The 27,169-nt window shown below is 39.0% G+C and overlaps 1 protein-coding gene across 3 annotated transcripts in view; it reads left to right on the top strand.

Annotated features, from left to right (window-relative positions):
* The window catches only part of LOC114051901 (acyl-coenzyme A synthetase ACSM1, mitochondrial-like), a 42,122-nt gene extending 20,185 nt beyond the window's left edge, over positions 1-21,937 (top strand). For 2 of the 3 annotated variants that reach the window (XM_027874289.1, XM_027874290.1), the window contains exons 7-14: positions 54-133; positions 1,622-1,745; positions 4,696-4,776; positions 8,998-9,099; positions 15,645-15,772; positions 16,598-16,697; positions 20,295-20,414; positions 21,710-21,937. In XM_027874289.1, the coding sequence (XP_027730090.1) occupies positions 54-133; positions 1,622-1,745; positions 4,696-4,776; positions 8,998-9,099; positions 15,645-15,772; positions 16,598-16,697; positions 20,295-20,414; positions 21,710-21,799 (825 nt within the window). In that variant the 3' untranslated portion in view covers positions 21,800-21,937. The remainder of the gene's footprint in view (positions 1-53; positions 134-1,621; positions 1,746-4,695; positions 4,777-8,997; positions 9,100-15,644; positions 15,773-16,597; positions 16,698-20,294; positions 20,415-21,709) is intronic. The other variant, XM_027874291.1, reaches the window with a different exon arrangement.
* Positions 21,938-27,169: the final 5,232 nt, after the last annotated feature.

Raw genomic sequence — 27,169 nt, 5'->3', positions numbered from 1 at the left:
ACAGTGTTCCTGCTTTTGGGGAAAAAAAGTAATTTTCTTTTTTCATTTGCCAGACTCTTTCCAGATACCCCATCACTTGCATGATAGCTGCCCCATCAGTATATCGAATGCTTCTACAGTTCGATGTTTCCAGGTATAATTGGAGGACCCAGTAGCCACACTCATCCAGTTGACTCTGATCTTTTTTCCCTTGGCACTTGGAGTAGTTTTTAACTCTAGAGCAACATCTAAAAAAGGGCAAGTTACCTGCTGTCTGATGTGAATATTCAGTAAACTGAAGATTTTTTATTCAATCGCTGTTTCAAAAATCAGAACTAAAGTGACAACATAGTAAAATATGTATCTGATTATCCCTCTTTACAAAAGCACTCTGAACTTGTTCCTAAGTTCAATCGACCTTTGTTATGATTTGATCCTTATAACTTCTTTTAAACATCATCCTTCCTCTTTGCTATGTAAATATTGCAATGGTCTTTACCATTTTAAAGCAACAAAATTCTGGCCTTTCCTAAAATATTGGTTCTCTGTGGTTATGGATGATAGGAACATAATTAGTCAAAATCCACGGAAACATTGCCCCCACCCAACCTCACAATAGCCAATAGCTCCTTCTCCAATAAGTCTTTGTTCAAAGCAGCTCACAAGAAGCATAATAAGCATGTCCAGTCTCCTTATTTTTATAGGGGAGGGTTAGAGATGGTAAATAACTTATCAAAGTCTACAGCAGGCCTCTGATTTCTCATCCTTGTGCTTTTGCCCCAAATACCAAAAAGTGACAAGGGTTGATGGACCTTTCACTTTTGCTCCCTGGCCCTGGACCTTATTCAAATAACCAGTGAGAAGTGAAGTGCCCAGATGATAAGCAAATCGCATAGTGTAGTAAAAAGAATATTGGAATCAGACAACCTGTATTTGAATCCCAGCTGTGCTACCCATGTCACAACCTTTCTGGGCTTCACTTATTCATTTATAAAATGAGAAATTTGTACTGAATGATCTCTGAAGTTTTTTCCAAGATCCTCTCCAACAGATCAAAAGGATAGGAGAAAAAAAATATTGATAAGTAGCCTGTTTACTGGCCCTTAGCAATCAAAATTCAACCATTAAACAAACTAAGTTCAAGTAACAAAGACAAACTCTGAACGGTTGCAATGGTCAATTTTGACCCCAGAGAACAAATGATGAAACATACCTTCCTCCTACTGCAAAGAGAGATGGGGGACTGTGAGTATCAAATGTTGCACACATTGTAAAACACAGTTGCTACATCACTTACTCTGGCTTAACAGTTTTTCTTTGCAAAAGAAAAAGAGAGGTAAGTGAGGGAGGGAATGAAGAAAGAAAAAGTGAGAGGGAAAGAGAGAAAGAAAGAGAGAGAAGAGAGAGAAAGAAGGTGAGAGAAACAGAGATATAAAGACAGAGAGGGACAGAGATAGAAAGAGACAGATAGACAGACAGAGACAAAGAGAGAGACAGAGAGAGAACGTGGAGGAGAAAGACAGAGAGACAGAGAAATGAAAGTTTATTTGTAAGGCTAATTCCAAATTCTTCAAAATGAGATTTCAGAAGTATATTTATTATGCTCATCTTGTTTTATGTTTATTTTTTTCCTCTGTATAAGTTACAAATTCCCAACCTTGAAGCATACTGTGTCTGGTGGTGAGACACTGTTACCTGAAGAGTTTGAGAAGTGGAAAAAAGCAACAGGCCTGGCTATCCATGAAGTGTATGGACAGTCAGAAACGGTAGGTGGGAAAATCCCTCCTCAGGCCAATGAAGGAATCACCAGCACTATCCATCAATCCATTTAATCATTCCTCTTATCATCCTTCTATTTTTATATTCATTTAGATATTGAGAGCCTAAGATAACATCCCTGACCATGGGAAGCTTGCAACCTAGGTTTTGTAACTCTGGAAAGCTGAGATATGGGTCAAATCCCATATGTACTTATAAAGAACTTTAAACTTTTCAAGTTTTCACTTCTGTTAGCTCACCTGAATCTCAACAACCAGTAGACGTAACAGTGCTTAGTAATAGTTTTGAAGTTCAACACACAAAAGATGCTCAGTAACTACTTGTTGAATAAATGAATGAGTGAAACACCAAGAGATCCAAAATCTTGCCCAATTTCACACAAATAATAAGTGACAGAATGACTGAAACCAAGTCTTCAGGTCCAGGTCTTTCTAATATACCACCACCCTGATAATTAAAACTATGCGGGTCTGACCTAGTAGGGATTTTAAAACAAAATTGCCTTCTGTGTCATTGTTATTGCTCTGCTAAAAAATAACTAGAATATTAGAAATAAGCATGAATTAAGCTCCTAATATGTGTTCAGCATTCAGAGATAACCTTGTGAATAATACAGTACTTCTTTTCTCTATGCTCTCCCACTTAGTAATCTCATCAGTTCCCATTGGTTCATTTACCATTTCTATGCAGATGACTCTCATATCTATAGATTCGACCTACGTCTCTCCTGAGCATCATCAATCCTTCATCACCAACTCCACTTCTCCATTGTAAGGCAAACCTCTCTACATGTGAAAGGAATCTCATTCCATCTCATCTCCAATAGATTTCCCTCTCTATCGTCTCCACTCTCTCTCACTTACTTTCAATCTCTCACTGTCTACTTGATGTATCTTTAATGCCCACAAACATGCCCATGTCTCCTCTACCCTCAAAACCCCTCACTTGATCTGTCCATCCCCATTAGCTATCATCACACATCTCTTTTCCCTGTCATGGCTAAATTCACTGAGAAGGCCATCTATATTCAGTGCCTCCATTTCCTTTCCTCTAATTCTCTTCTTACCTCCTGCAGTCTGTCTTCCAACTGCATCATTCATCTGAAACTGCTCTATTCAGAGCTACCAATGATCTCTTAAATATCAAATCTAATGGTCTTTTCTCAATCCTCATCCTTTACTTTTCTGCAGCCTTTGACACTGTTAGTCACTCTCTTCTTGATAACACTCTTCTCTCTAGGTTTCTGTGACACTGCTCTCTCCTAGTTTTCCTCATACCTGTCTGATTGCTCCTTCTCAGTCTCCTTTGCTGGATCTTCATCCATATCACATGTGTTAACCTGAGTGTCCTCTATATCTCTGTCCTGGGTTCTCTTTTCCCTCTACATTATTCCACTTGATGATTTCATCATCTCTCATGGATTCAATTATTATCTCTTTGCAGATTATTCTCAGATCTGTTTGTCTAGTCTTATCCTCTCTCCTGCCCTCCACTCATCTCCAACTGCATATTGAACATTTCTAACTGGATGTCTCATGAACATCTTAAATTCAACATGTCCAAAATGAAATGCATTATCTTTCCCCTAAAATCCTCCTTTCTTCCTAAATTCACGATGTCTGTTAAGGGCACCATCCTTATGCAGTTACGCAGGCTCACAACCTAGGTGTCATCCTTAATTGCGCTCTCTCTCTCTCTCTCACTTTCTCTCTCTCTTTCTCTCTCTCCCCCCATATCCAGTATATGTGAGACATACAGTTTGAGATGCTCAATGTAAGCTCCTTGAATGCAGGAATTATTGCATTTTTATCTCCAGCCTGGCACAGGGCCTGACACAGTGATGTGCAATAAATGTTTAATCTCCATGATATGATCTGATTGAAGAATACTAAGAAACTCACTATCCCCCCTCCCCCCCAAAAAAATTTTCTTCATCAACCTGTAATGATATGTTTTATATGATTTCAAGCAGCTAGATAACACAACAGAGTGTTGCACTTTGAACCAGGAAATCCTTAGACACTTATTAGCTTTGTCACCCTGGGCAAGTTGTTTAACTTCTCTCAGTCTGTTTCCTCAGCACCTACCTCCAAGGAATGTTGTAATGATTAAATGAGAGAATAATATGTAAAGTGCTTTGCAAATCTTAAACCACTGTCTCAATTCTAGTTATTAGAAGCCAAAGGGAATCTTAGAGATAAGATTATTACATACCTTAACCGCAGATTTATAGATTAGGAAGCAGGGGAAGATTCTAACATTAGAGATTAATTCTTTTGGGTTTGGTTGGTCTCAAAAGAGAATGCAAATAACCTGGGGAGAGTTCTGTTATTAATACCTGAGGGTTATTTAGCTTATCTGATCCCTCCTAAGAAGAATCAACAATTAGATAAAAGCCAAGGCTAATGGAAAGGGAGGGCAGCTAGATGATGCAGTGGATAGAGTACTGGGCCTGGAGTCAGAAAGTCTCATCTTCTTCAAAATCTGGGCTCAGATACCAGCTGTGTGAGCCTGGGCAAATCACCTAACCTTCCTTGCATTCATTTCCTCATCTGTAAAATAAGCTGTAGAAGGAAATGTCAAACCATTCCAGTATCTTTGTCAAGAAAATCCCAAATGGGGTTGTGAAGTCAGACACCACTGAAAAAAACAACTGAATAAGTTAGGAGCCTGGGGGAAAAGGAGGAGAAGCATCTCATAAAGAAAAAAAATTGAAGGGCACCAAAAATAAAAATGACCTATGAGAGATATTGATACATTTTGGAATGACATATGTCATAGGATTTAGTGGTGGAAAGGATCTTTCAAAAACATCTTTTCTGGTGCACTGATTTTTCAATGGAGGGAACTAACCATTTAGTAGATAGTAGATCTTCAGCAGATACATCTGGACTCTTTCCATTAAGTGTATTTATTTTGTTTGTTTATGGTCAACAGGGACTAACTTGTGCGGTGCCCAGGGGAATGAAGATCAAGAAAGGCTCTATAGGGATAAGTATTCCGCCCTTTGACATGCAGGTTTGTCTCTCCATTTCACTCAATGAACATTTGTTAAGTGCCTACTATGTGTGAAGTTCTATTATCAGACACTGGTAACAAAAATATACATCCATCCTCTAAAGAGTCTACATTCTTCTACACTCTTCTTCTTATCCTTACCTCAGGAACTTTTTTTAAAAACTATATTTCAATATAATTGGTTTCCTTTATAATCCTATGTACTTTATTTTATACATTTAAAACCATTCTTCTAGGATGGTTTCATAAGATTGAAGGGAGTTTGGGGGGGGGAGCAACTAAGCTTTGAAAGATTCAGAAATGGAAATGAGAAAAGAATACATTTCATTAAGAAATGAGGAGGAAGGAAGTATGATTCAGAGAAGAGAGTGTTGGATTTTGAATCAGAGGACCTGGGTTCAAATCCCACATCTGCCATCAATTATTTGGACGATGTTAGACAAATTTTACAGAACCCTCCCATTTTATAGAACATAGATCTTCTCCCACTCCCTAAAATTATTTCTATTAACTTTCTATATATTTCATATTTATTCATATGAGACCATGCTTTCCCCTCACAATAGAATGTGAGTTTCTTGAGAGCAGGAACTCTTCTTATTCTTGTATCCCCAGCACCTACTACAATGCTTGAAACATAGTAGGAGCATAATAAACGCTTGTTGAATATCAAATTCTGAATAAAGAGTTTGTGTCCACAAGTGAGTTTATCATCTTCCTCGCAAATGATTTATACCTCCCACATTCCCCATTTCCATCCACAGCTATTGTTCTAATTACCCAGCCTTAGAAACTTGGAGTCATCTTGGAATTATCCTCCCCTAAATTCCATCAGTCACCAAGTTATGTCAGTTCTTCCTTAGTAATTTTTCAATCCTATCTCTGCCACTAGCTCTGTGACCCCTAAGCAAGCCACCTGAATGAATGGAAAGTAAAAGCATTTATTTATTTATTAGACAGTCATCTAAGGTTTGGGAACACAAATACAAAAACAAGACAATCTTTATTCTTCAAGAATATTCAGGGGCAGCTCGGTGGCGCAGTGGATAGAGCACTGGCCCTAAAGTCAGGAGGACCTGAGTTCAAATCCAGCCTCAAACCAAACACTTAACACTTACTAGCTCTGCGATCCTAGGGAAGTCACTTAACCCCAATTGCCTAAAAAAAAAAAAAATCAATTCATGTTCAAATTAGGGCAAACAACACATGTAGAGGAGTGGTGGCCAAGGAAAAGTGTTTTGGTCTGGGAAATGATAGGAAATGGGAAATCTGGCAAGTGAAAATCAATGATTAACACACCCTTCCCAGAAACAATAGTAGTGTTGCTTTTATTTCAATTTTCAGACCAAGAGGAAAAGGGGGGAATGGGGTATGTGTGGGGCATAAGATGGCCAGGTTGAAGAAATATGGTCTGAGGGAGTGACAAGCTGAGTGCGTTGGCTCCTCCAGGACATGTTCTTTGGAGGTCCAGTTTGGAGAGTAGATCAGCAGCAGGTGCAAAGCAAGAGATGGCAATATGTAAAGAGTGGTCCTAAGGAATTCAGAGCTGAATTCTGACTTAACTTCATGTTTCTCAGTCCCTAGGACTTCTATCTCATATGGATCATTGATGGAGTTTTGACAATGAGAGTTCCAGACTCTAACAAACTTACATTTTCTTCACAAAATGTCCCCAATAACCACCAGTACAGTGTACATTCACCAATTCACATTTGAACTATTATTAATAGACTCCCTCCCCCTCCAGTCTCTTATCTGTCCTACCTATCATTTAGATAGATTACTCCCTTGCTCAAGAAGATATAACATAATGTATCAGACCAGATTCTAGCTCAACCTATCCTACCTTGTATTGTCAATCATATCTCTGATATTCTCCAACATGACCACTCTTTGGACCTTCTCTGGTCAGGAAGGTCTCCCCAAAGTAAATGCTTTGAATTGGCTATTCCTGCCTCTATTTTTTTCTGTGCTATTTATCCCAACATGGAATCCCTTTCCCACCTTCCATTTACTGATTTAAATCCTAACCCATCTTTCAAGACCCAGATCCAGTCTTACTTCCTCCAGATTATTCTGAATTCATTGATCTCTCCTTTCTCTGATTTTCATAAATTTTGGCAAGTGATTATAGCATTACTGCTATAAAAGAAAAATACTTTTATTGTATTTTCCTTGTTTTGTACTTCTGTTTTGTCTTCCTAGAAAATTGTAAGATTTCTGGAAGTAAAATCCATGTCTTATCTTCCTTATCAATATTCCCACAGTGTCTAGGTATATGGTGGTAGAAGATCAATAAATACTTTCTGAGTTGAATTGAATTGAAAAAGATGACCTTTAGTTACTGGACAATGCAGGCTTATTTGAAGTGAGATATGAAATAGAAAAATAAATACCTGCTTAGAGGAAGGACACATGATAACATGTAAAGAAACCTAACTTTGGATTCAGAGAACCTGGGTTCAAGTTCTTTCTCTGATACTTACCACCTGAATAACTTTGGGAAAGTCACTTTTCCTCTCCAGGTCTCAGTTTCCTCATCTGTAAAATTATGGAGGAAGTTGGGAGGTTGAACTACAAGACCCCCAATGTTCCTTTTTGCTCTAAACCCTATGATTTCTTGACATCTTTGAAACCAGCAATGGGAAAGTATAGTTAACCTATCTGTGAATCTAGTTGACCTAATTTTGAGATAAATTACAAAAGTCTTGCAAGGAAAGGATCATAGGATCATAGATTTAGATCTGAAAAGGAACTTAGAGGCCATCAAGTTTAGCCCCTTCATTTTACAAATGAGGAAATAAGACAGTCAGTGAGTGTCCTCAGGTGAAATCTAAACCTAAGACTTCCTTTTTTCCATGTCCAGTGCCCTAAGCACTATGCTATGAAACCAATTCAAAGTATATGTATATGATACTCACTATTCTAATTAAAACTAAGGAAATGGGCTTTAAAAGGTCTGAATGGGAAAATTTCCAAACACATTTTCTGATCCAGTCAGTTACTTACCTGTCCAAATTTTAATTTGGGGAGTAAGGCGGGGGGAAAATCAAGAAATCAATTGTAGTAGCAGAGTCCTATCAGTTCCTGTAATCATCACAACAGACATATGGAGTAGATTTTGCAGAAGTTATTATCCCCATTTTGAAAATGAGAAAACTAAGTCTCAGACAAGGAAGTATAATTGACAAATGACAAAGCTGGAATTGAAAACCTGATCTTCTGATGCCAAGTCCAGTGTTATTTCCGTAATAACTCAAGCAGCTAGGTGACATAGCACATGACTTGGAGTCATGTGAGTCAGAAAGTCAGGAAGATGTGAGTTCAAATCTAGCTTCAGGCACTGACTAGATTTGTGACCCTAACAAAACCATTTAACTCCTCTCTACCTCAGTTTCCTCAGCTGTAAAATGGGGATAATAAATAATGGGACCTACCTCACAGGTTTATGTGGATCATGCTAGTTATTATTATTGTTATTATTATTATTATCCCATTGCCTCTCTAATAATAGCAAGTAGGGCTAAGGCAGTATAATAATCATTTAGTTTGTCATGATAGGCATATGCACAGAGGAAATCAACCCCAGTATAGCAAAAATGTAAAGAGCAGGGTGCAAAAAGGTAGCACCATTCCAAGATGGCCCTACCTCCAGCATTTAAAAATCTCTCCTGGTTTTTAAATGATTACTGTATCTGAGCAACCAATATAACAAGACAGGGCCTCTAGTTCAGAAACAGCAACTCAGATACAGATTTGGCTCACACTGGTACTGATGCAATCTTCTTGCATATCTCTCTTAACAGTTTCTGGTTTGAATTTAACTTTGTCAGATATTATCAGCAACACTCCTGTTTTACTTGAATTAACTGTAGTATGATAAATCTTGGTACAACCTTTTAATTTCAACTCTCTGTCTTTCTGCATTAAATGTTTCCTATAAACAGAATATTGTTGAATTCTAGATGGTCTAGATTTTGGATGAGGAGGTGGGAGTCACTTCAGGGGTTGGCTTTGTGAGAAGGAAGTACATTAAAGATGACTTTGAAGTATCTATTTTTTTCTCTGAATTCTCCAAAGTATTTTTTAAATTTTAATTCAATTTTATTTTATTTTCAGTTCCAGATTCTCTCCTTCCCTCCACCCCTCTCTCACCCATTAAAAAGTTAAAGTTATTTTCTTTACTAAATAATCATCTCTTGCCACTTTCTGTTCTTCCAGATCATAGATGAGAAAGGCAATATCCTTCCCCCAGGGATAGAAGGGGACATGGCCATCAGGATCAAACCTACTAGACCCACTGGCATGTTCTCTGGCTATGTGGTAAGATCATCCCCCTTCAGTGGGAGAATTACCTACAGGTACTTTAAAGACTGTCATATGGAAGAAGAATTAGATTTGTTGCATTTGGTCCTAGAGGGCAGAATTGGGGGCAATGGGTAGAAATTGTAGAAAGGTAGAATTCAGGACAATATAAAGAACCACTTTATAATTAGTTCTGCCCAAAAGTAGAATAGGCTTCCTCAAGAGGTAGTGAGTAACCCTTAACTGGACATTTCCAAGCAGAAGTGGTTCACTCACTTGTGGGGGATATTTTAGGGAGACTGTTATTCAGGTATAGATCTGGTGTCATGACATCTACAATAGATAAATCTTCCTTCTGCTTTCATCTAAAGGTGTCATTAGTAAAAATACTGAGCAGAATAGAGCTCAGGACAGAGATATGGAAAACTCCACTGGAGGCCTTTTGCCAGGTTCAAATTAATCCATTTATCACTACTCTCACCCTTTGGGTTCATCCAATCAATCAACCAACGCCAAGTCTACCCAAATATAAGTTTATCCAGACCACATCTTTCCATTTTGTCTACAAGAAGATAGTGACACATATTGTTAAATGTCTTTGCTAAAAACTTACATCTACTGAAAAAAAAGGAAATGAAATTAGTCTCACATGAACCCATTCTGGCTCATTCCTTGATCATATTCCAACAATGGAGCTGACTGGGGAAAGTTTCTATGATCTTTTCTTTTATATTTCTCTTTGAAACACTATGAACTTTTTGTTCATAAACCTCATTGCAAGATTACTAAATGCATAGATACTTCACACTGACATGTTGTCACTTTGAATAATACCTTGGAATATAATATAATCTCCTTGCATAGCTTTCTTAATAGTTTCTGGTTTGAACTTGACTTTGTCTGATACCTTCAGTGATGTTCCTGTTTAGCTTGAGTTAAAATTAGTATGATAAATCTCAGTACAACCTTTCATTACACTCTCTGAGTCTTTCTGCATTAAACAAACACATAGGAACAACATCTTGTTCGATTCTGCTCTTCCTCTATTTTGTAACATGAGTCAGCAAGCTAGTGCAATGGATAGAGAGCTTGATCTACAATCAGTAAGACTTGTGTTCAAATCCAGTCTCAGACATTTATTACCTATGTGACCTCAAGCAAATCATTTAAGCTCTATGCCTCAGTTTCCTCAACCTTAAAATGGAGAAAATTGCTGCATCTACCTTACAGGGTTGTTATGAGGATCAAATTAGAAATATTTGTAAAGAACTTAGCACAATACCTGGAACATAGTAGGTACTGGATATATACTTATTTCCTTCCCTTATAACCCCTTTTTCTACTTATTGGTGGATTTAGTCCATTTGCATTTATCATTGCTAAACTTATCTTTTATTCTACCATTCTTTGATATTTGTCATAAAGTAACATAAACTTTCTTATTTCACTATTATTAAACAAAAATTGACAAAGTAATGCTATATTCTAATATCTTATACTATTAATTAGGTAAATCCCTTGACCTCTGGATTCCCCCTTTATCAAAGAAAAGAACAGTTTCAGATCACCTCATCCCCTCCCCTTCTATCCTTTTTTCCTTTTGTAAATCTAAGCATGTTTATAGGCTGTTGGAAAAGAGCTAATAGAGCAAATAATTAAAGATGAAAGAAAGTGATCGGGGCCGGAGGAGACAAATGGAAGGGATAGAATGGAGGACATAAGTAGCAGCCTTGGTCTTGACAAAGAAAAGTACTACCACCCTACTCAGAGATAGAAGTGAAGGAGAAGAGGGCTAGTAAAAATGTAGGGTAAGTAGTAGGGTTTGAGAGTCTGAATAGAGAGATGAGGGAGCGCATGATGGATGACCTCAATTTTATCAATAAGGTAGGAGGTGAGGATATATACTGAGAGGACAGAATCAGAGGTGAGTCTTGGAAGCTTGAGAAGAGTTGATTTAAACAACCACTGAAGGGAGTGGAATAGAGAGTCAATCAAGAGTTTTGACTTTACAGTGCTGATGGCCCAGTTGTGTAGGAAGGGACAGGAGATAGTTTAATCATAGAAGTAGATTTCAAAATTCAGCATCATGGTGATCGCACTGCTTTGCTCATTTTTTTTGAAGTACAGTCTCATTTTCTTACATGAATTTTTAGTGATTTTACTTCTGTCCAGTGAGCCATTTATGAATTGAATGTGAAGAGCCTCACTCTCTTTTAACCTCCCACACTACAGTTTTCTGCAAGCCTGAAGTAAATCCTTTAATAAGAGATTTTAGGATTTTACAAGAATGCAAGTCAAACTCAATAGACTTTAAAGAATTTACCTTCTTCTCCTTTTTTTGTAAATCAAATCATTTTCCCTTCTCCAATCCTATAGTAAGTCTCATATTCAGGTTTTCAAACCTCGGTATCGGTGACTCACATCTGCCAGTTCTTAAATCTGGAATGCCCTTAATTTGGGCCTAGGGATTTGGTAAACATTGAGACCTGGCAGGTCAAAGATTTAGAGCTACCTCAAAGGCCATCAACTCAAACTCCTCGGTTTTTACAAATAAGGGAAATGAGACCTAAAGAGGTTCAGTGACTCACTCAGGATCACCCAGCTAGTAAGTTGAATTTGAACACAGGTCTTCCTGACAACAAATTCTGGGTCCAATTCACTATACTATATTGCCTCTTCTTAAATGTCTCCACATTTATTTGTGGTTTCAATTTCCTGTTAACCATTTTGATTCTAAATTCCCAGTCTGAAGTTTGGACTCCTCAGTAAACAAATCAGAAGCAAAGTGAATCTGCCTTGTCTTTTTCATCCTTTATCATTTTTTACTGGGAGCATAATAGGATTCCTCTCTTTTATCTGATAACCCTATTCCCTCCAACGTACATTTTTATAATTCCTTTTTACATAAAAGGAACATAAATATATGTAACAAAAACCTTAATAAACCCCATAAGTTCTAAGGATCATTATCCCATCTCCCCTATTTGCAGACAAATCTGGTGCCTGAGCAAGGCAATATTTCCCTCTTAGAAGTCAGGAGGATTCTTCCTTAATACGCTTACCTTGATTCCCCATACCAATATGTTCTATTCAATGTTAACCACTAGTGATTAGTGCCCCAGTACCCTTTAACCAAAGAATATCAGTTAGCTTTTACTGTAAAAACATAGCAAGAATAAAAATTACAAAGCATTTCTCCCTAACATCTGGGGATATACTCTCCCCATACCACCTCTGCCTCTGGGGAATGTGGACTCAAACTAAAGGCAGCTTCTTTATAGTATTTTCCCCCAGCAAGTTCCCTTTCTAATTTGATATAAGCAATGGATGAATTACTGTTGATCCCTCTGGGCTGTCTTCCATCTACACTGACTCAAATAAGTTGCTTGAGACTTCACCCCTCCTTCTCTGGCTTCCGGCAAATTCCATCATGGATTTCATCTCCCCAGCCTCTAGTGTTGCTTTTCTGGCTTTCCAAAGCTCAAGAGTCATCTCCAATGCAAACAGAGACCAAGAAGAGAGGCTTCTCTTCATAGGTCACAGGTAGGTCTCAGGCAGGGAAAGAGGAGGCCCAAAGCCTCTCCCCATCCAGAGGTTTACACACAGCATGTGCCTCCCTCAAATCCAACAAGTCAAGAAAAATTCTTTGGTCAGTTATTGTCTTTTGAATGCACCCCCAGTTCTGGCTCAGCAGCCAATCTGAAGTTTATCCCTTCACCACATGATAGATGACTGGAATCAGTTATAAAATGTGTGCACATGTGCCAAATAGGGGAGCAGTATCCTCTCTTTACACATCATGACTTTCTAGAACAAGATCGCCCCTTCCAAGCAGACTGGCTACATGCTCTAAGGATGGACCCCCACTTTACATTCTCATTCTGAGCTAGAGATAGAGATAAAAGTGTCCTCAGAGGCCATCTAACCCAACTCCATTATTTTACAAATAAGGAAACTGAGGCCCAAGGACATTTTAATGACTTGACCAAGATCTCAGAAGTAGTAAGTACCAGAGACAAGACTGGAACCTATGACCTTGATCACCTGGGGCTATGCTCATTTCCACTCTATCTCACTGCACTGCAAGTCTCACATCCATTTAGGACTTTGGTGATCCTAATATTATTGTCATTTGAATCCTTATTTACCTGCCCCTATTTCAGCTGTCTATACATATCTTTTTAAATTATGAAGTCATCAATGATTTTCCTAAGGATCAAATGAAATCCTCACAACAGCCCTTTCAGATATGCAAGGCAGGGTTTATTATCCCCATTGTATAGATGAGAAAATTGTCCAAAACTATTAAGCATCTAAGGCAAAAATTAAACATAGACTTATGACTCTCCAGGGCCAGACTACCTCTCTAATGATAGGGGCTGATACAAAAGTCATTTTAGTGGATGGACCCAGGAAAGTATGATTTTTTTTTGGTTTGTTTTTGCTAGGCAATGGGGTTAAGTGACTTGCCCAAGGTCACACAGCTAATAAGGGTCAAGAGTCTGGTTTGAGACCGGATTTGAACTCAGGTCCTCCTGAACTCCAAGGCTGGCACTCTATCTACTGTGCTACCTAGCTACCCCTTTATTGTTGTTATTGGAGGGGACTCTTTTTTTTTTTTATCCTCTACTTTTTTTTGTTTTGTTTTGTTTTGGGGTTAGGCAATGGGGTTAAGTGACTTGCCCAGGGTCACACAGCTAGTAAGTGTTATGTGTCTGAGGCCGGATTTGAACTCAGGTCCTCCTGACTCCAGGGTTGGTGCTCTATCCACTGCACCACCTAGCTGCCCTGAAAGTATGATCTTTTAATCTTCAGCTCAAGACTCCCAAATGGAGAACAGGCAGCATGACTTAATCTAATCATTTTTGTACCCTAAGTACTTAGTATAGTGTTTATAAAGTAATAGGTGCCCAAAAAATAATTGTTATTGATGATGAAACACCAAGGCATTCCAGGCAATGATTAAAAGAAGCCCTAACTTTAATAATCAATCCAGGGTGAGAGTTAAACCATTGTCCTAGAATAATGCTGTCAAACTTGAAAAGAAATGGATCCCTGAAGGTCACATATCAACTTAGAAAATTAAAAATTGACATTATCTATGCTGTATCATATTTGTATCTATTTTGTCAAACATTTCACAATTCCATTTCAATCTGGTTCAGGCAGCAGAACTCCCTCCTGCGTATGGCCTCCAGGGTTTACAATTTAGCACCTGTGCATCAAGATTAATACCTGTTTTCGACTCTTCACCAAAAGCATTACAGAACTCGGGTGGAGAAAAAGTTGTCCAACCAGTTCATATTAGGATGGGTACTCCTTTTCCAATGCCAAATTAGTGATGAGAGAAGAGTAATATTCTGAAAAGTCAGTTGGCTAGAGCATGGTGCCAACGAGAACCAGGGTTTAGAACTGGATGGTATTTCAGAGGCCATTGAGTCCAACCCTCTCGTTTTACAAATGAAGAAACTTACGAGAGGTTGAGTAACCTTCCCAAGATCACACAAGTAGTGAGTGTCTAAATCAGGAAAGTAACTAAGTTGACCACAGTTCTTGTGCCCCATCCATTATGCCCTGCTGTTTCTCAAAAGGGATGGACTCTAGCTCCAAACAGCTAAGTAGACTAACTGTTGGAAAATTTTGATCCACAGTCAGACTACATCTCAGACATGTCAGCCTTCCTGAAAGTGTATCCTGTTGATCATTCAAAGGACTGCCTCAGTTCCACCCATCCCCATTACTGAAAAAAACCCCATGAGCCTCTGACAAACTACCAGCAAAGTGGTAGCATCTTCTTTCTATGCAAAGGACAGATTCCTTTGTGATTTAATTAGTGGAATTAGATTTAATTAAAATTATATTAATTTAATTAATATAAATTATATTTAATTAAATAAATTTAAATTAAATAATATAAATTAATTAGGCAATTATATAAATATAAAATTAAATTAATTTAAATTAGATGGCAAAAACATATAATGGAATGGGAAGTGCACTTAAGACACCCAGTCTTAAGTATTAAAGGATCTTACAGTCTAATACTATAGGGAGAGCAGGACCACTGAGGAGCTATCCACCAAATGAACATTTTAAGCTTTAAAACTACACTAAGACTCCTGGGATATGTTGTATAATGCCCAAGCAGAAGTAATGTATACAGAGAGTTGACCTTGGAGTCAGGAAGGCCTGGATTCAAGTCCTACCTCAGATATCTCTTGCCTGTGTGACCCCAGGTAAATCATTTAACCTTTTAGTGCTCCTCGAACAACTCTTTAAAATTATAGGTTGCAAAAAAATAAAATAAAATGAAATGAAATGAAATTATAGGTTGCAGAGAAACTGACAATCTAAATCAGAGAAGGACATTTCCTTGCCAGGAGTTTCCTACCCAAATGAAGTCATGGGTCCAATTTTTTTTTTTAATGTCCAAGGTACTTATAGGAGAAAGGAGTGACTCAGGGAATTAGCAAACTGTCTGCAGAATGGATGAGTATCTTTACAACGAATCAATCCTCTCCCAATGTTAAATCACTTTCCAAAAAATGTTTTTTTCCACTCAGGACAATCCAGAGAAGACTTTGTCATCAGAACGCGGTGACTTTTACATCACAGGTGACAGAGGCAGTGTAGATGAAGACGGCTATTTATGGTTCCTTGGTCGAACTGATGACATCATTAATGCTTCAGGGTAGGCTGTTTGCTGGGGGCTTTCATGTTTCACAGTTACAGCCTTACCAGTTCCTAAGCATATGTGCTAGAGTCAAGGTCATATCTATATGGTGTGAGACTTGGATTTACCCTTAAATGCTAAGGGGCACGGACCAAAGGCTATTTCAGGAGGATTGTGGGGATGCAGGGCTGTTTCTAGAGAACTACAAAGCATGGTACATATTATACCATATGGATTCCCCTGCAAAGTTTTTTTTATCACAATAAAACCAGATTAAAATGGACATCACTTGCCCTTTTGAAGAGGAAAAAAAAGTCACATAATGAACACATAAGGAAAGGTAGTCCTTCTTATTAGGGGCTTACTAATGTGATTTTATCTGTATAAATCTTTATTTGTATAAATGTATTTGTATAAAGGTTTTGCTTTTTTAGCAATAACTGGTCCAAGCCATCCCTTTCCCCTCCCTGCCCCTACTAGATGCCTCCCTGAAACACTGCCCAACCACTAAAACATAGGACTTCACAAAGTGCAGAGCTCAAGACAATCTATCCCATCAGTCCCTTGTCCAAGGGAGTAGAGAGGTCCAGCACCATGGAGGGAGTCAGTCATTGTCTTAGGGTAGAAATGCTTCTCCAAAGTCACATAGAGGGGAGATTTAAAGGAAGAAGGGAATTTGAAGGGCAGCAAAGGGAAGGTTATCAGACTAGAGCTGATATATGATCCCACTATGCAGGTACACACAATATTGTCCAGTGGGACAGTTGTTGGGATGCTGCGTTTTCTGACATGGTTGTAGGGACAAAAGCCTTAGAGTCTCTGAAAGCCCATTTCCTCCTTCAGGTACCGGATTGGTCCCTCTGAAGTTGAAAATGCTCTGGCAGAACACCCAGCTGTGGCAGAATCAGCAGTCATTGGCAGCCAAGACCCACTCCGAGGAGAGGTGAGGAAAAAGCCAAGACATAGTGAGTCCATAGAAGGCTATAATGTATGTCTTAAAAATTATTAACTTGGAAGTCAGGATTTCCAAGCCAAATCAGCCTTGGTAAATCCAAGAGTGATGGGGGAAAAATGGCTATGAGTAGGTTCCCCCATGTGGCCAGAAGGCAATACTGCATTTTAAATGATTTTTTTTTTTTCTCCTCTAGTCTAGTGCATCTATGGGTACTTAGTGAACATTTGCTATGTAACTAACACTGGGCTAGGAGTTATAGAGGAGACATAATATGTATAAGACACAGCTTCCGCCTTTGCAGAACTTGCAACCTAGATAGATTTAACCTACCTATGACTATCTGAGAACAACAAAGTACTAGAAGGAAAAGGAGTTTAGAGAATAATTGTATTAATAATGGTTATAATAATTCACATTTATATAACACCTTCAGGTTTGTTAACTTCTTCTTCTTCCAAACAAGGTCAAGGTCACACAAATGATAATTGGAAATTCATTTAACACTTTCTCAAACCATTCAGCCAGTAAAAGCTAGAGCCAAGAGAGATCATAGAATTTCAAAGCTGGAAAGGACCTCCCAGAGCATTGTGGGCTGAAACAGTCCAGGAGGGACTCAAGGAGGAGACAGAACTTTTGCTAAACTTGAGGGTAGGCATAATTTAACAATAGCTAACATTTGCAAAGTGCTTTCATATTTGCAAAGCTCTTTTACATGTATTATCTCATATGATCCTCAAAACAACCTTGTTTTAGTTTAGACAATGGTGTCTATTTAAATTTTTATAGTTACAAAGTACATATATTATTCATTTGATTCTCGCAACCCTATGAGGTAGGCAGTACAAGCATTATAATTCCCATTTTACAGGTGAGGAAACTGAGGCACAGAGAGATGAAATGAATTGCCCAACATTGAATTACTAGTAACTGGTGGAGCTAGAACTCAGATCAAGATCTCCTGAAACCCAGTCCAATACTGTTTCCATACCCAGTGTGTTTCAAGAATGAATGAATTGATTAATTAACTAACTTTAATATCTGCCTAAGTAAAATATAATGAAGATAAGTGCAATTCATTCTAAAGCTAAAAGGAAATATTTTGTAGGTTTGCCCTCACCACAGCACTCCCATCTGTTAGCGTGGTTACCAGATTTGCATCCAGCACATTCGTCCCACACAGGTGCTCAGAAAATCTTAAAGTTGGATGGACTTTAACAGACACTTCCTGTAGCTCCCCACCCTGGTAGAAATATATATAACACTCTCTATAACACCTTTGGCAAATTGTTATCCAGCCTCCCCTCAAAGAAGGGAGGTAGCAGGACTTATATTGAAATCCCAGCTCCTTCTGCCCCAGCTTATTACTTTGTGAGCAAATTACTTCATCTCTCTGGGCCTTGGTGACCTCATATTTAGAAATAAGAAATAAGACTTGATTAAATGATCTATAATGTCCCTCCCAGTTCTTAATCTATGATCTTATAAACTCAGACAAAGTTCTATTTTTGGTACTGGCCTATGTCAAGCACGGGATCTGAGGACCATCACAGCCACAATGCTCCTAAGTACAGCCCAAGCCAAATTAAAATGTAATCAAGAAATATCTCACAACATAAATAAAAATACAATAGAGCATAGATAATGTTAGTACGTGGTTTTCTGAGTCAATGTGCAGATGTAGGCATCCTTATGTACAGTTTAGTGGCCCTACTTCTATTTGAGTTTGATACCACTGATCTAGGGAACCCCTTTCATGGAAATTCTTTTCAAGGATGTAAATTGACAACTGGTCTGCAACAGAGTCTTTGAGAATTACCTTGGTTATAGAGAGATTAAGTGACTTATCCATGGTGCCACAGCTAGGGTGTGTGAGAGGGAGAATTTGACCCCTGTCCTTCCTGACTAACACCATCATTCTGTTGTTAAAGAGTTTTAATTATTCACAAGTTATTTGTTATGTTGAGCCATTTTCTCTGCCTCCCTATACCATCCTCCCATTGGGCCCAGTTTTGCTCTCTGAAGTCACATGGAATAAGTCCAATCTTTCTTCCACATGACTGCTCTCTAAATATTTGAAGGCAGTGAAGATGTCCTTCCAAGTCTTCTCTCTTTCAGGCTATCCCAAGTTCCTTCAACTATTTTCTTATGACCTAGTTTCCAGGCCCTGCAGCATCCCAGTCACCCTCTCCAGAACACATTCCATTAGAGTAATGCCCTTCTTAAAATGTGTCATCCAGAACTGGACTCAAGGTAAATTCTAGATGTGGTCCCAGAACAGAAGGTAATGTGACCATTGTCTCCGTTGATTGGCACACTGTGCTTGTATTCATTTGGCCTAAGATTTTATTAATATTTTTGACAACTGAATTATACTGTTGGCTCATTTTCAGCAAATGAATTAGTGATTTGACTGCAGCCAGAGCTAAAAATGGACTATATTAACCATACTTGACTATACAACTCCCAGGGGTGATCTAACAGTTGTCCATCTCAACTCTTGTCTGTGCCTATAATCATACTTATTGTCTCCACACTTTTAAGAAATACAAAAAGATTTAGGGGCACAATGATGGGTTGTATAATAATAATCCCTTACATTTTTTATTTGAGGTAATCAGGGTTAAGTGACTTACCCAGGGTCATACCGCTAGTAAATGTCGGAGGCCGGATTATGAACTCAGGTCTATCCTGACTTCAGAGCTGGAGCTCTATTCACTGAGCTACCCTAATCTGTTACATTTGTATGGCACTGTATAGTTTAAGTTTTCTAAGAGGCAATGTGGAAGAGTAGATAGAGATCTACCCTTTGTCAGGAAGACCTGGATTCATAACCCATGGACAAGTCTCAGTGCCTCAGGAATTTCTGTAAGATTATAATTTCAAATGACTTGTCAGTCTGCATTGGTAGAGGGAGTTTCCATATCAGAAGTTAACCTCCATTCCCCCTTTCATGGAAAAAAAAATGCTTTCATATCTATCATATAATTCAGGTGAATCTCACAAAAGCCTTGTGAACTAAACAAAGCACAGATCACCCCCATTTTTCAGGTAATATGGAATCAGAGGACAAGGGTTCAAATCCCGCCTTTGATGTTTGCTACCTATGGGACCTTGGGCAAGTCATTTGACCATGGTCTCTGAGGTTTTTTCTGCCTCTAAATCTGTGATCCTGTGACATAGCAGGATTCAATTGAGAAATCACTTTACCCCCATTCCCCTATGAAAAAGATGATGCAGTTATTACTGTCTTTTGAGGTTCAGAAAAATGGCATGTTCTGCTAAGGTCACAAAAATAGTTAGCTAAGACTAGGAACCAGATCTTCTGATTCCTGGTGTCTCTTCATTAGATTGTGAGCTTCTTGAAGGCAGATACTGGCTTTTTATATCCTCAGCCATTAACACAGTATCTGACACATAATAAGAGTTTAATAAATGTTTATTGACTGACCAACTGACCTCTTTAGCAACTCTATAGTTCTCTGCACACAGATCTTCCTTATTCTGGCCCCTAACTGAGATGCATGGCCTATGTTACACTTTTCCCATCTGTCCACAAGTCACCCCTGATCTGCTCCAATCCTTTAGGTGGTGAAAGCATTTGTGGTCCTGACCCCGGAGTTTAGGTCCCATGACCCTGATCAGCTGACTCGGGAGCTGCAGCAGCACGTTAAGAATATTACTGCCCCCTACAAGTACCCCAGGAAGGTAAGGTCAGGATGGGAGTGGGGGTGGAGGAGGGTATAACCCTTTCTCACCATCCAGTCTGTCTGAAGTCCAATTTAGTGACCCTCTGAGGAAATTTGGACTGCTACCTGTACTGGCCTTCCGTTTTTGTCAAAACTGTGTGGCCAAGGGAGGGAGCATGGGGGGAGTTCATTTATCAGAGAGAAGTTTTCATTAATGTAATTCTCCAGCACATCAGAATCCCATATTGGGCAATTCTACAAAGATACTTAGATGTAGCAAAACTGGGCTTAGAATCTCAGAATGTGAGAGTCAAAAAGGACCTTAGAGAGCATTTAATCCAAACCCCTCATTTTGTACATGGGGAAACTGAAGACAAGAATGGTTATATGATTTGTCCAAGATCACACAGCGAGTTCATGGTGGAGCCTGAAGTAGTTTACATTTACTAGTGTGTGACCCTGGGCAAGTCACTTCACCCTGTTCGCCTGAGTTCTTCATCTGTAAAAATGAGCTGGAGAAGGAAACGGCAAACCACTCTAGAATCTTTGCCTGGAAAATGCCAAATGGGGTCACGAAGGGTCAGACACAGCTGAACAACAACGTGGCAATTCAGTCAATATGGCTTAAATGCTATAGAAAGGTTGCCTTCAAACAAGCAATGATATTCCATCATTACCTTGTTTTCCTCTGACTCACTTAGTAGAAGGACAGACATTCTCAGCTAATTCTCTGTTAGGTCTAGGATCGAAGTCACACTTGAAAGCTTGGGAAGTGATAGAGAGTTTGAGGTGTGGGGGACTAGAGAAGAGTTGAGAGAGAGAAAAAAAGATCTAAAATTTGTTATCTTCCTTGTGTTCTCTTAACTTCTTGGTAGAGGAGAAGAGGGAAGGAAGAAAGGAAGGGAGAAAAAGGAAGAAGGAAGAGAGGGCCTAGGGATGCTGTTCGAGAGTACTGTACTTAGAAACTAACATTCAAATCCTCTCTGACCCTAGCTGGGTGACCCTGGCAACTCACATCACTCTGTAAGCCTCATGGTTTGCAGTTTAGTTTCATAGACAGAACTGGAAGGGACCTTAGAAGCTTAACTGTACCTCTAACCTAACCCTGACATTTGATAGATGAGGACACTAGCTACTCATAAGGCTGTTGTGAGGAAAGTGTTTTGTAAACCTCAAAGTGCTATGTCAATGTGAGATGGTGATATTTGCTATTATGCACATTCTTCATCAACTTTGTCAGTTCAATTTACTGAAGGAGATTTGGTGGGAAATCCAGATACTTAATCTGGAAGGATTTTGTCTTTTCCTGATCAGGTGGAGTTTGTCCCAGCCCTGCCCAAAACCATCACAGGGAAGATCAAGAGGAGCGAACTCCAGAAAAATGAAAAGAGGCGAAATCTGTGATCTACTTCTGGGCTCCATCTCAATCCGTTGGAACCTGTGTCTCTCTTAAGTGAAGTCTTTGTCAGTTACATGCAAGCATTTAAGCAATATTAGGCTGGAATAAAAGAGATCAGGGCAATTGTTCTCTTCCCGGCTTTACAATTGACCATAAAAATTCATTTCCAGTTGTGATTGTGAGTATGCCACAGAATGAAACTCCCAAAGTTATCTTTAGTTGATCATAATAGCAGTTAGGCAGCAAAGCGGATAGAGTGCTGATCCTGGAGTCAGGAAGACTCATCTTCCTGAGTTCAAATCTGTCCTCAGACACTTACTAGCTGTGTGACCCTGAGTAAGTCACTTAACCTTATTTGCCTCAATTTCCTCATCTGTAAAATGAGAAGGAAATGGCAAATCTCTCCAGTTTCTTTGCCAAGAAAACCCCAAATGAGGTCTTGAAGAGTCGGACACGACTAAATAAGAACAACAGAACCAGTTTAAAAAAACATTATTTGGATCTTTGAAAGGGATTTCATTATTAGGTCACAATTTAACCACATCAACAGAACCTAACTCTCTATTCCTGCCTAACTGACCAATTAGCCATTCCTCAAACTCAGTATTGCATCTCCTGCCTTTATGTTTTTGTCCAGCCTATTGTCCCCATGCTTTGGATGCATACCCTCCTCTCCTCTTTGCCTTAGAATCCTTAGCTCCTTTAGAGTTCAGCTCAAGCACCACCTCCTACTTAAAGCCTTTCTTGATCTCCTGAGTCCTCTATCCCTCCTCAAATAATCTTGCATTTGCTAAAGTGTTTTCATGTTGTATCCCTTAGAGCCCTGTAAGATCTTTGGGGCAAAGACCTTTTGGTTTTTGTAGACCCAGTGCCCGGTACTTAATAAATGTTGAATTGAATTAGGGTTTGGGCACCTGGTGGGGGTGTCCAGTGTAATGATAACACTGGATGTGTTGGTATTCATAAGATTATGGATACAGAGCTGGAAGAGACCCCAGATGCCATCTGGTTCAACCCCCTATTTTTGCAGATGAGGAAACAGGCCCAGAGAAGCTAAGCAATTTGTCCTAAGTCACAAAAGGAGTGCTAGAGGCAGAATTTGAATTCAGAACATCTGATTCCGGAGTCAATGAGCTTTCTACTATGCCACACTGCCTCTTAGTTGCTGAATTATCAGGCCACAGTTCTCCCAAGTTTCCTAGTGTAAATTTCTATTGACTGGCATCTGATTTTCCACATGAAGTCAAAGTTCATCACTCTCTTGCCTTAGTGCCTAATTCCTGACTTCGAGCTGGTTGGACCCTTTTCTCTATAATACTCAAGAGCCTCCATTCCATTCCTTACTTGTGATAATGTTTGATGTACAATTCGGAAAAAAAATCATCCCAGAAAGAGACTTTGCTCCTTTTGTCCCTTTAGCTCCATCAACATATTTGCTAGATTTAGATCATTCCCTTGACTCAGCCAAGCAGGGTCAAGGGTCTTGACAAATAATTTTGTTAAGTCAATATTTTATTGGTGCATTTTAATATATTTACCTCACTTGGAATCATACATTTTGAGCTGAAAGATACCTAAGAAGGTATCTAGTCCAACACACCCATTTATAATGAGAAAACTGAGGCCCAAAGAGGTTAAAGACTTGACGTAATATCACAAAGGCGGTAAACAGAAGAGAGAAAGTGGGAACTTGCCAAATGCACACATACTGCACAACCACCTCCACCACCAGAAGCCCCCTTTGTAACAAAGAATTGCATTTAAGAACTAATCAGCACACTTGCCATTCCTGACAATGTATTCCTCAGTCTACACCTGTAGTCCTCCAATTCTCTGCCAAAAGGAGGGAGATATGCTTCACCATCAATCCTTTGAAGGCATGACTGGTCGCCATATGGATCAAAATTCTAATGTCTTTCAGTGTTGTTTTTCTTTATGTTATTGAAGGAATCGTATGCAAGGCTATTTACATTATTAAGGTAATTGTATATACTGTTTTCCTGGTTCTAAGTATGTCATTTCATGTCTTCCCAAGTTTCTCTGAATTCTTAAATTATTAATACATTAACATAACATAACACAGTTATTTGCATGTCACCTCCCCCATTAGATTACCCTCAGGGGTAGGTACCATCTTTTACCTTTCTTTGTATACCCAGTACTTAGCATAGTGCTTGGCATATAGTAGGTGCTTAATAAATGCTTGTTGACTAACAACTAGATTTTAAAGTCCAAGTTAAATGTCATCTCCTTCTTGAATCTGCCTGAGTCAGAAGTCATCTTTCTCTTCTACCTCTGGTTATTCTTTTTACCTCTTTTAGAATGCTATATAAATGTTAATTCACATGATGGTCATTGTTTTGTTGACCTTTTCAGAGAAAGAGTACATTTATGTCTTAGGTCTAAACAATGCCATTCTTATAGTATAGTAAGCCATTAAGACTTCGGATAATCTCTCCAAAAACCTTCAGTTGCTCTAAGTGGAATTGTGCTAAAAAGAGGTGAATCAAACCCAATTTCTAGTAAACAGACCTGAAACCAGCAGGATCTTGGCCCTGGATTTTTGGAGCCACAAATAAGTATAGAGCCAGGTTCCAGTAGGTCACTGGGCACAGTGTGGGCACTGTGTGCCCACAAACAGTGTGTGTACATGTTAGGGCCCTCAAAGAAGCCACAAACCAGCATTCCTTTTGAAACCAAATCCAGAGACAGGGCTGGCTCCTGATGGGTGCCAACTTATCTGTGGGGGGAGGGGGTGAATTGGCCCTAACACAAAGTTGCTATCTGGGAATAGAGAATAAAGACATACAATGAAGAAAGCTTTGAATACAGTGACAAAATATTCTAGGTTAAGAAAAGTTCAAAGACATCAGAAAAGATCAGAGTAACTATACAAAAGGTACAAATAGGGCTTCCAAAAGAGAGAGAGAAAGAGAGAGACAGAGAGAGAGAGAGAGAGAGAGGCTTGGCCATAAGAACTAAAGCTGAAAAGTGAAAGTAAAGCTTTTGAGGGAAAAAAAGTGGAAGGAGAAGAAATGGCTTTGAACAAAAAATAGAAAATCTTGCCCAAATACCATACTCCCTGAAAAATTGAATAAAACAAATAAAATTCAATAATTCCACAAAAGAATAAAAAACATTAGGACAAAGTCAGAAAACTGGAATTTTGGTTATATATGTGTCATGGCCGCTACAGTGGTGAACGTGAGACCAGCTCAATGCTCAGTGACCTGGAGACGCATGGACGAGGCGGGAAACAACAAGATGGCAGAAGCTCCTGTTTATTGTTAGCTGGGTGTGACCTTTATAGCCCTCAAGGCACTTTGGAATCGAGTGATCAGAGCCCGACAGCCAGTCAGTAGATCCTATCATAGCATGCAGGCCTCGTGTCAGGGACATGCACAGGATGTGCACGGGAACGCTTAGCCATTCAGAGGAGAGCCGAACCAGCCATGATTGCTGCGTGTCCACAGAGGAGAGGTCAGTTAAGACTTCCTTGCTTTCACACAACAGACTGTGACCCTCAACTTCCTGCTAAGAAGCCAGGACTCCGATAGGCAGGGCGCAGCCCCGTGACAGTTCCTGTGACATATATGTACAGTATATTTCATTTTTTAAAAAATGACCATGAAACAGGTTAAAAAGATATCACTTAGAATTCATCAGACTCTGTGAAAACAATAATCCAACCAAAAAAATGGATACTACATTTTAAGAAATCTTAAAAGAATCTTGCCCAGATCTATCTAGAGGCAAAGTAAAAATAGAAAGAAATCATTGGTCACATCCTGAAAGAAACCCCAAGATGAGAACTCCCAGAAATGCCATAGCCAAAATCTTCAAATTAAAGACAAAATGCTGCAAGCATACAGAAAGAAATTAAGTATCAAGCAACTCCAATCAGAATCACAAAAACCTATGCTGCAACTAATATAGAAATCCTGGAAACCAATATTGTCAAAGGCAAAAGAAAAAAGACTTACAACCAAAATAACCTATTCATAAAACTGGGTATTATAGAATAAAATGATGAATTAGCCAATTTCTCTGGATCTTTTAAGTTTTCAATCCTCAAAAAAAAAAGGGGGTTGATGGGAATTAAGCAAATGTAGAATAAAATAACTAAATTAAGATAACTACTTGGTGTGGTGGATAGAACACTGGGCCTGAAGTCAGGAAGATCTGAGTTCAAATCCAGCCTCAGATACTTACTAGTATTGTAACCCTGGCTACAATACAATTATAGGCTTCAAAGCCTTCAAAGGTTTCCTTCCAACAAACTATTCTACATTTGTTACATGAAAATGGTCTTATCTTCTTAGCTACATTCCAGGCTCCTTCAAGACATTAACTATATCATCCACTTCTCTCACCTTCCAACATCCAACACAGTGCTGAGCACCTAGGAGAAAAATGAATACTTACTGATCTGATGCAACTTGACTACAGCTGAGAAGTTCTCTGTGTGGAAGACAAACATAAACCTATAATTGGTTACAATTGTAACCTAACATCTATCTTCTTCACTTTTCTGAACTGTAAAATGGAGATAATAACAGCACCTAATAGAGCTGTTGTGAGGGTCAAATGAGATAATATTTGAAAAGTTCTTAACACAGTACTTTTAAAATGTTTGTTGATTTCCCCTCTCCCCAAATCCAGAGAACTAAGAAGACACAATCTAGATAAGGTAAAAACTCTTATTAACTAGCACTGGAGAACTCTAATTCTTAAAGGGTTCACTCAGCACTCCTACCCCAACCAGCTTCTTACATGCTCATAACAGGAACACAAACTACCCTCAAGGCTTGTGCCTAGGACTTATTTTGGGCTCCCCTCTCCCACCTCCACTGCAGATACTCTACCAAAACCCATCCCCACCCCACCCTGATCAGCCACATGCAACTGAGGAGGAAGAGAGCATTGTAATGGTTTGACCTTCTTACTGTCTAACCTTAGGATAGGGATCCACAAGGCTGTACAGACTATGCCCTCATACCCTCCCCACCTTCCCTCCATTTGGTAAAAAAAAAAAAAAAAGTATCAGATGTTGATTCAAATCAAGTCAAAAGAAAGAGAGGAGAACAAAGAAGAATAAACTAACATAAAGTGGGGAGTAAAGGAATTGGCCATCTTAAGAGTCTCATTTTTAACAGAGCCAGGTGAGAGACAGACACATAAACACACAGACATAGACACACAGACAAAGATGGAGAGAAACAGAGACAGAGACAAAGAAAGACAGAGATAGAAAGAGAAATAGGGAGAGAGAATTTGGTGTAAGAATACATTAAATTCAACAGAGAAATAGGCAGGGACAAGGAAAAGAATGGGGCTTAAGAGAAAGAAAGTAGAGTTGGGCAGGAAATAGTCAC

Source organism: Vombatus ursinus, unplaced genomic scaffold (assembly GCF_900497805.2).
Source record: "Vombatus ursinus unplaced genomic scaffold, bare-nosed wombat genome assembly UNPS02014807.1, whole genome shotgun sequence".
Lineage (NCBI taxonomy): Eukaryota > Metazoa > Chordata > Mammalia > Diprotodontia > Vombatidae > Vombatus > Vombatus ursinus.
Note: the sequence above shows the minus strand (reverse complement) of the source record. Positions and strands in the feature narration are given on the sequence as shown.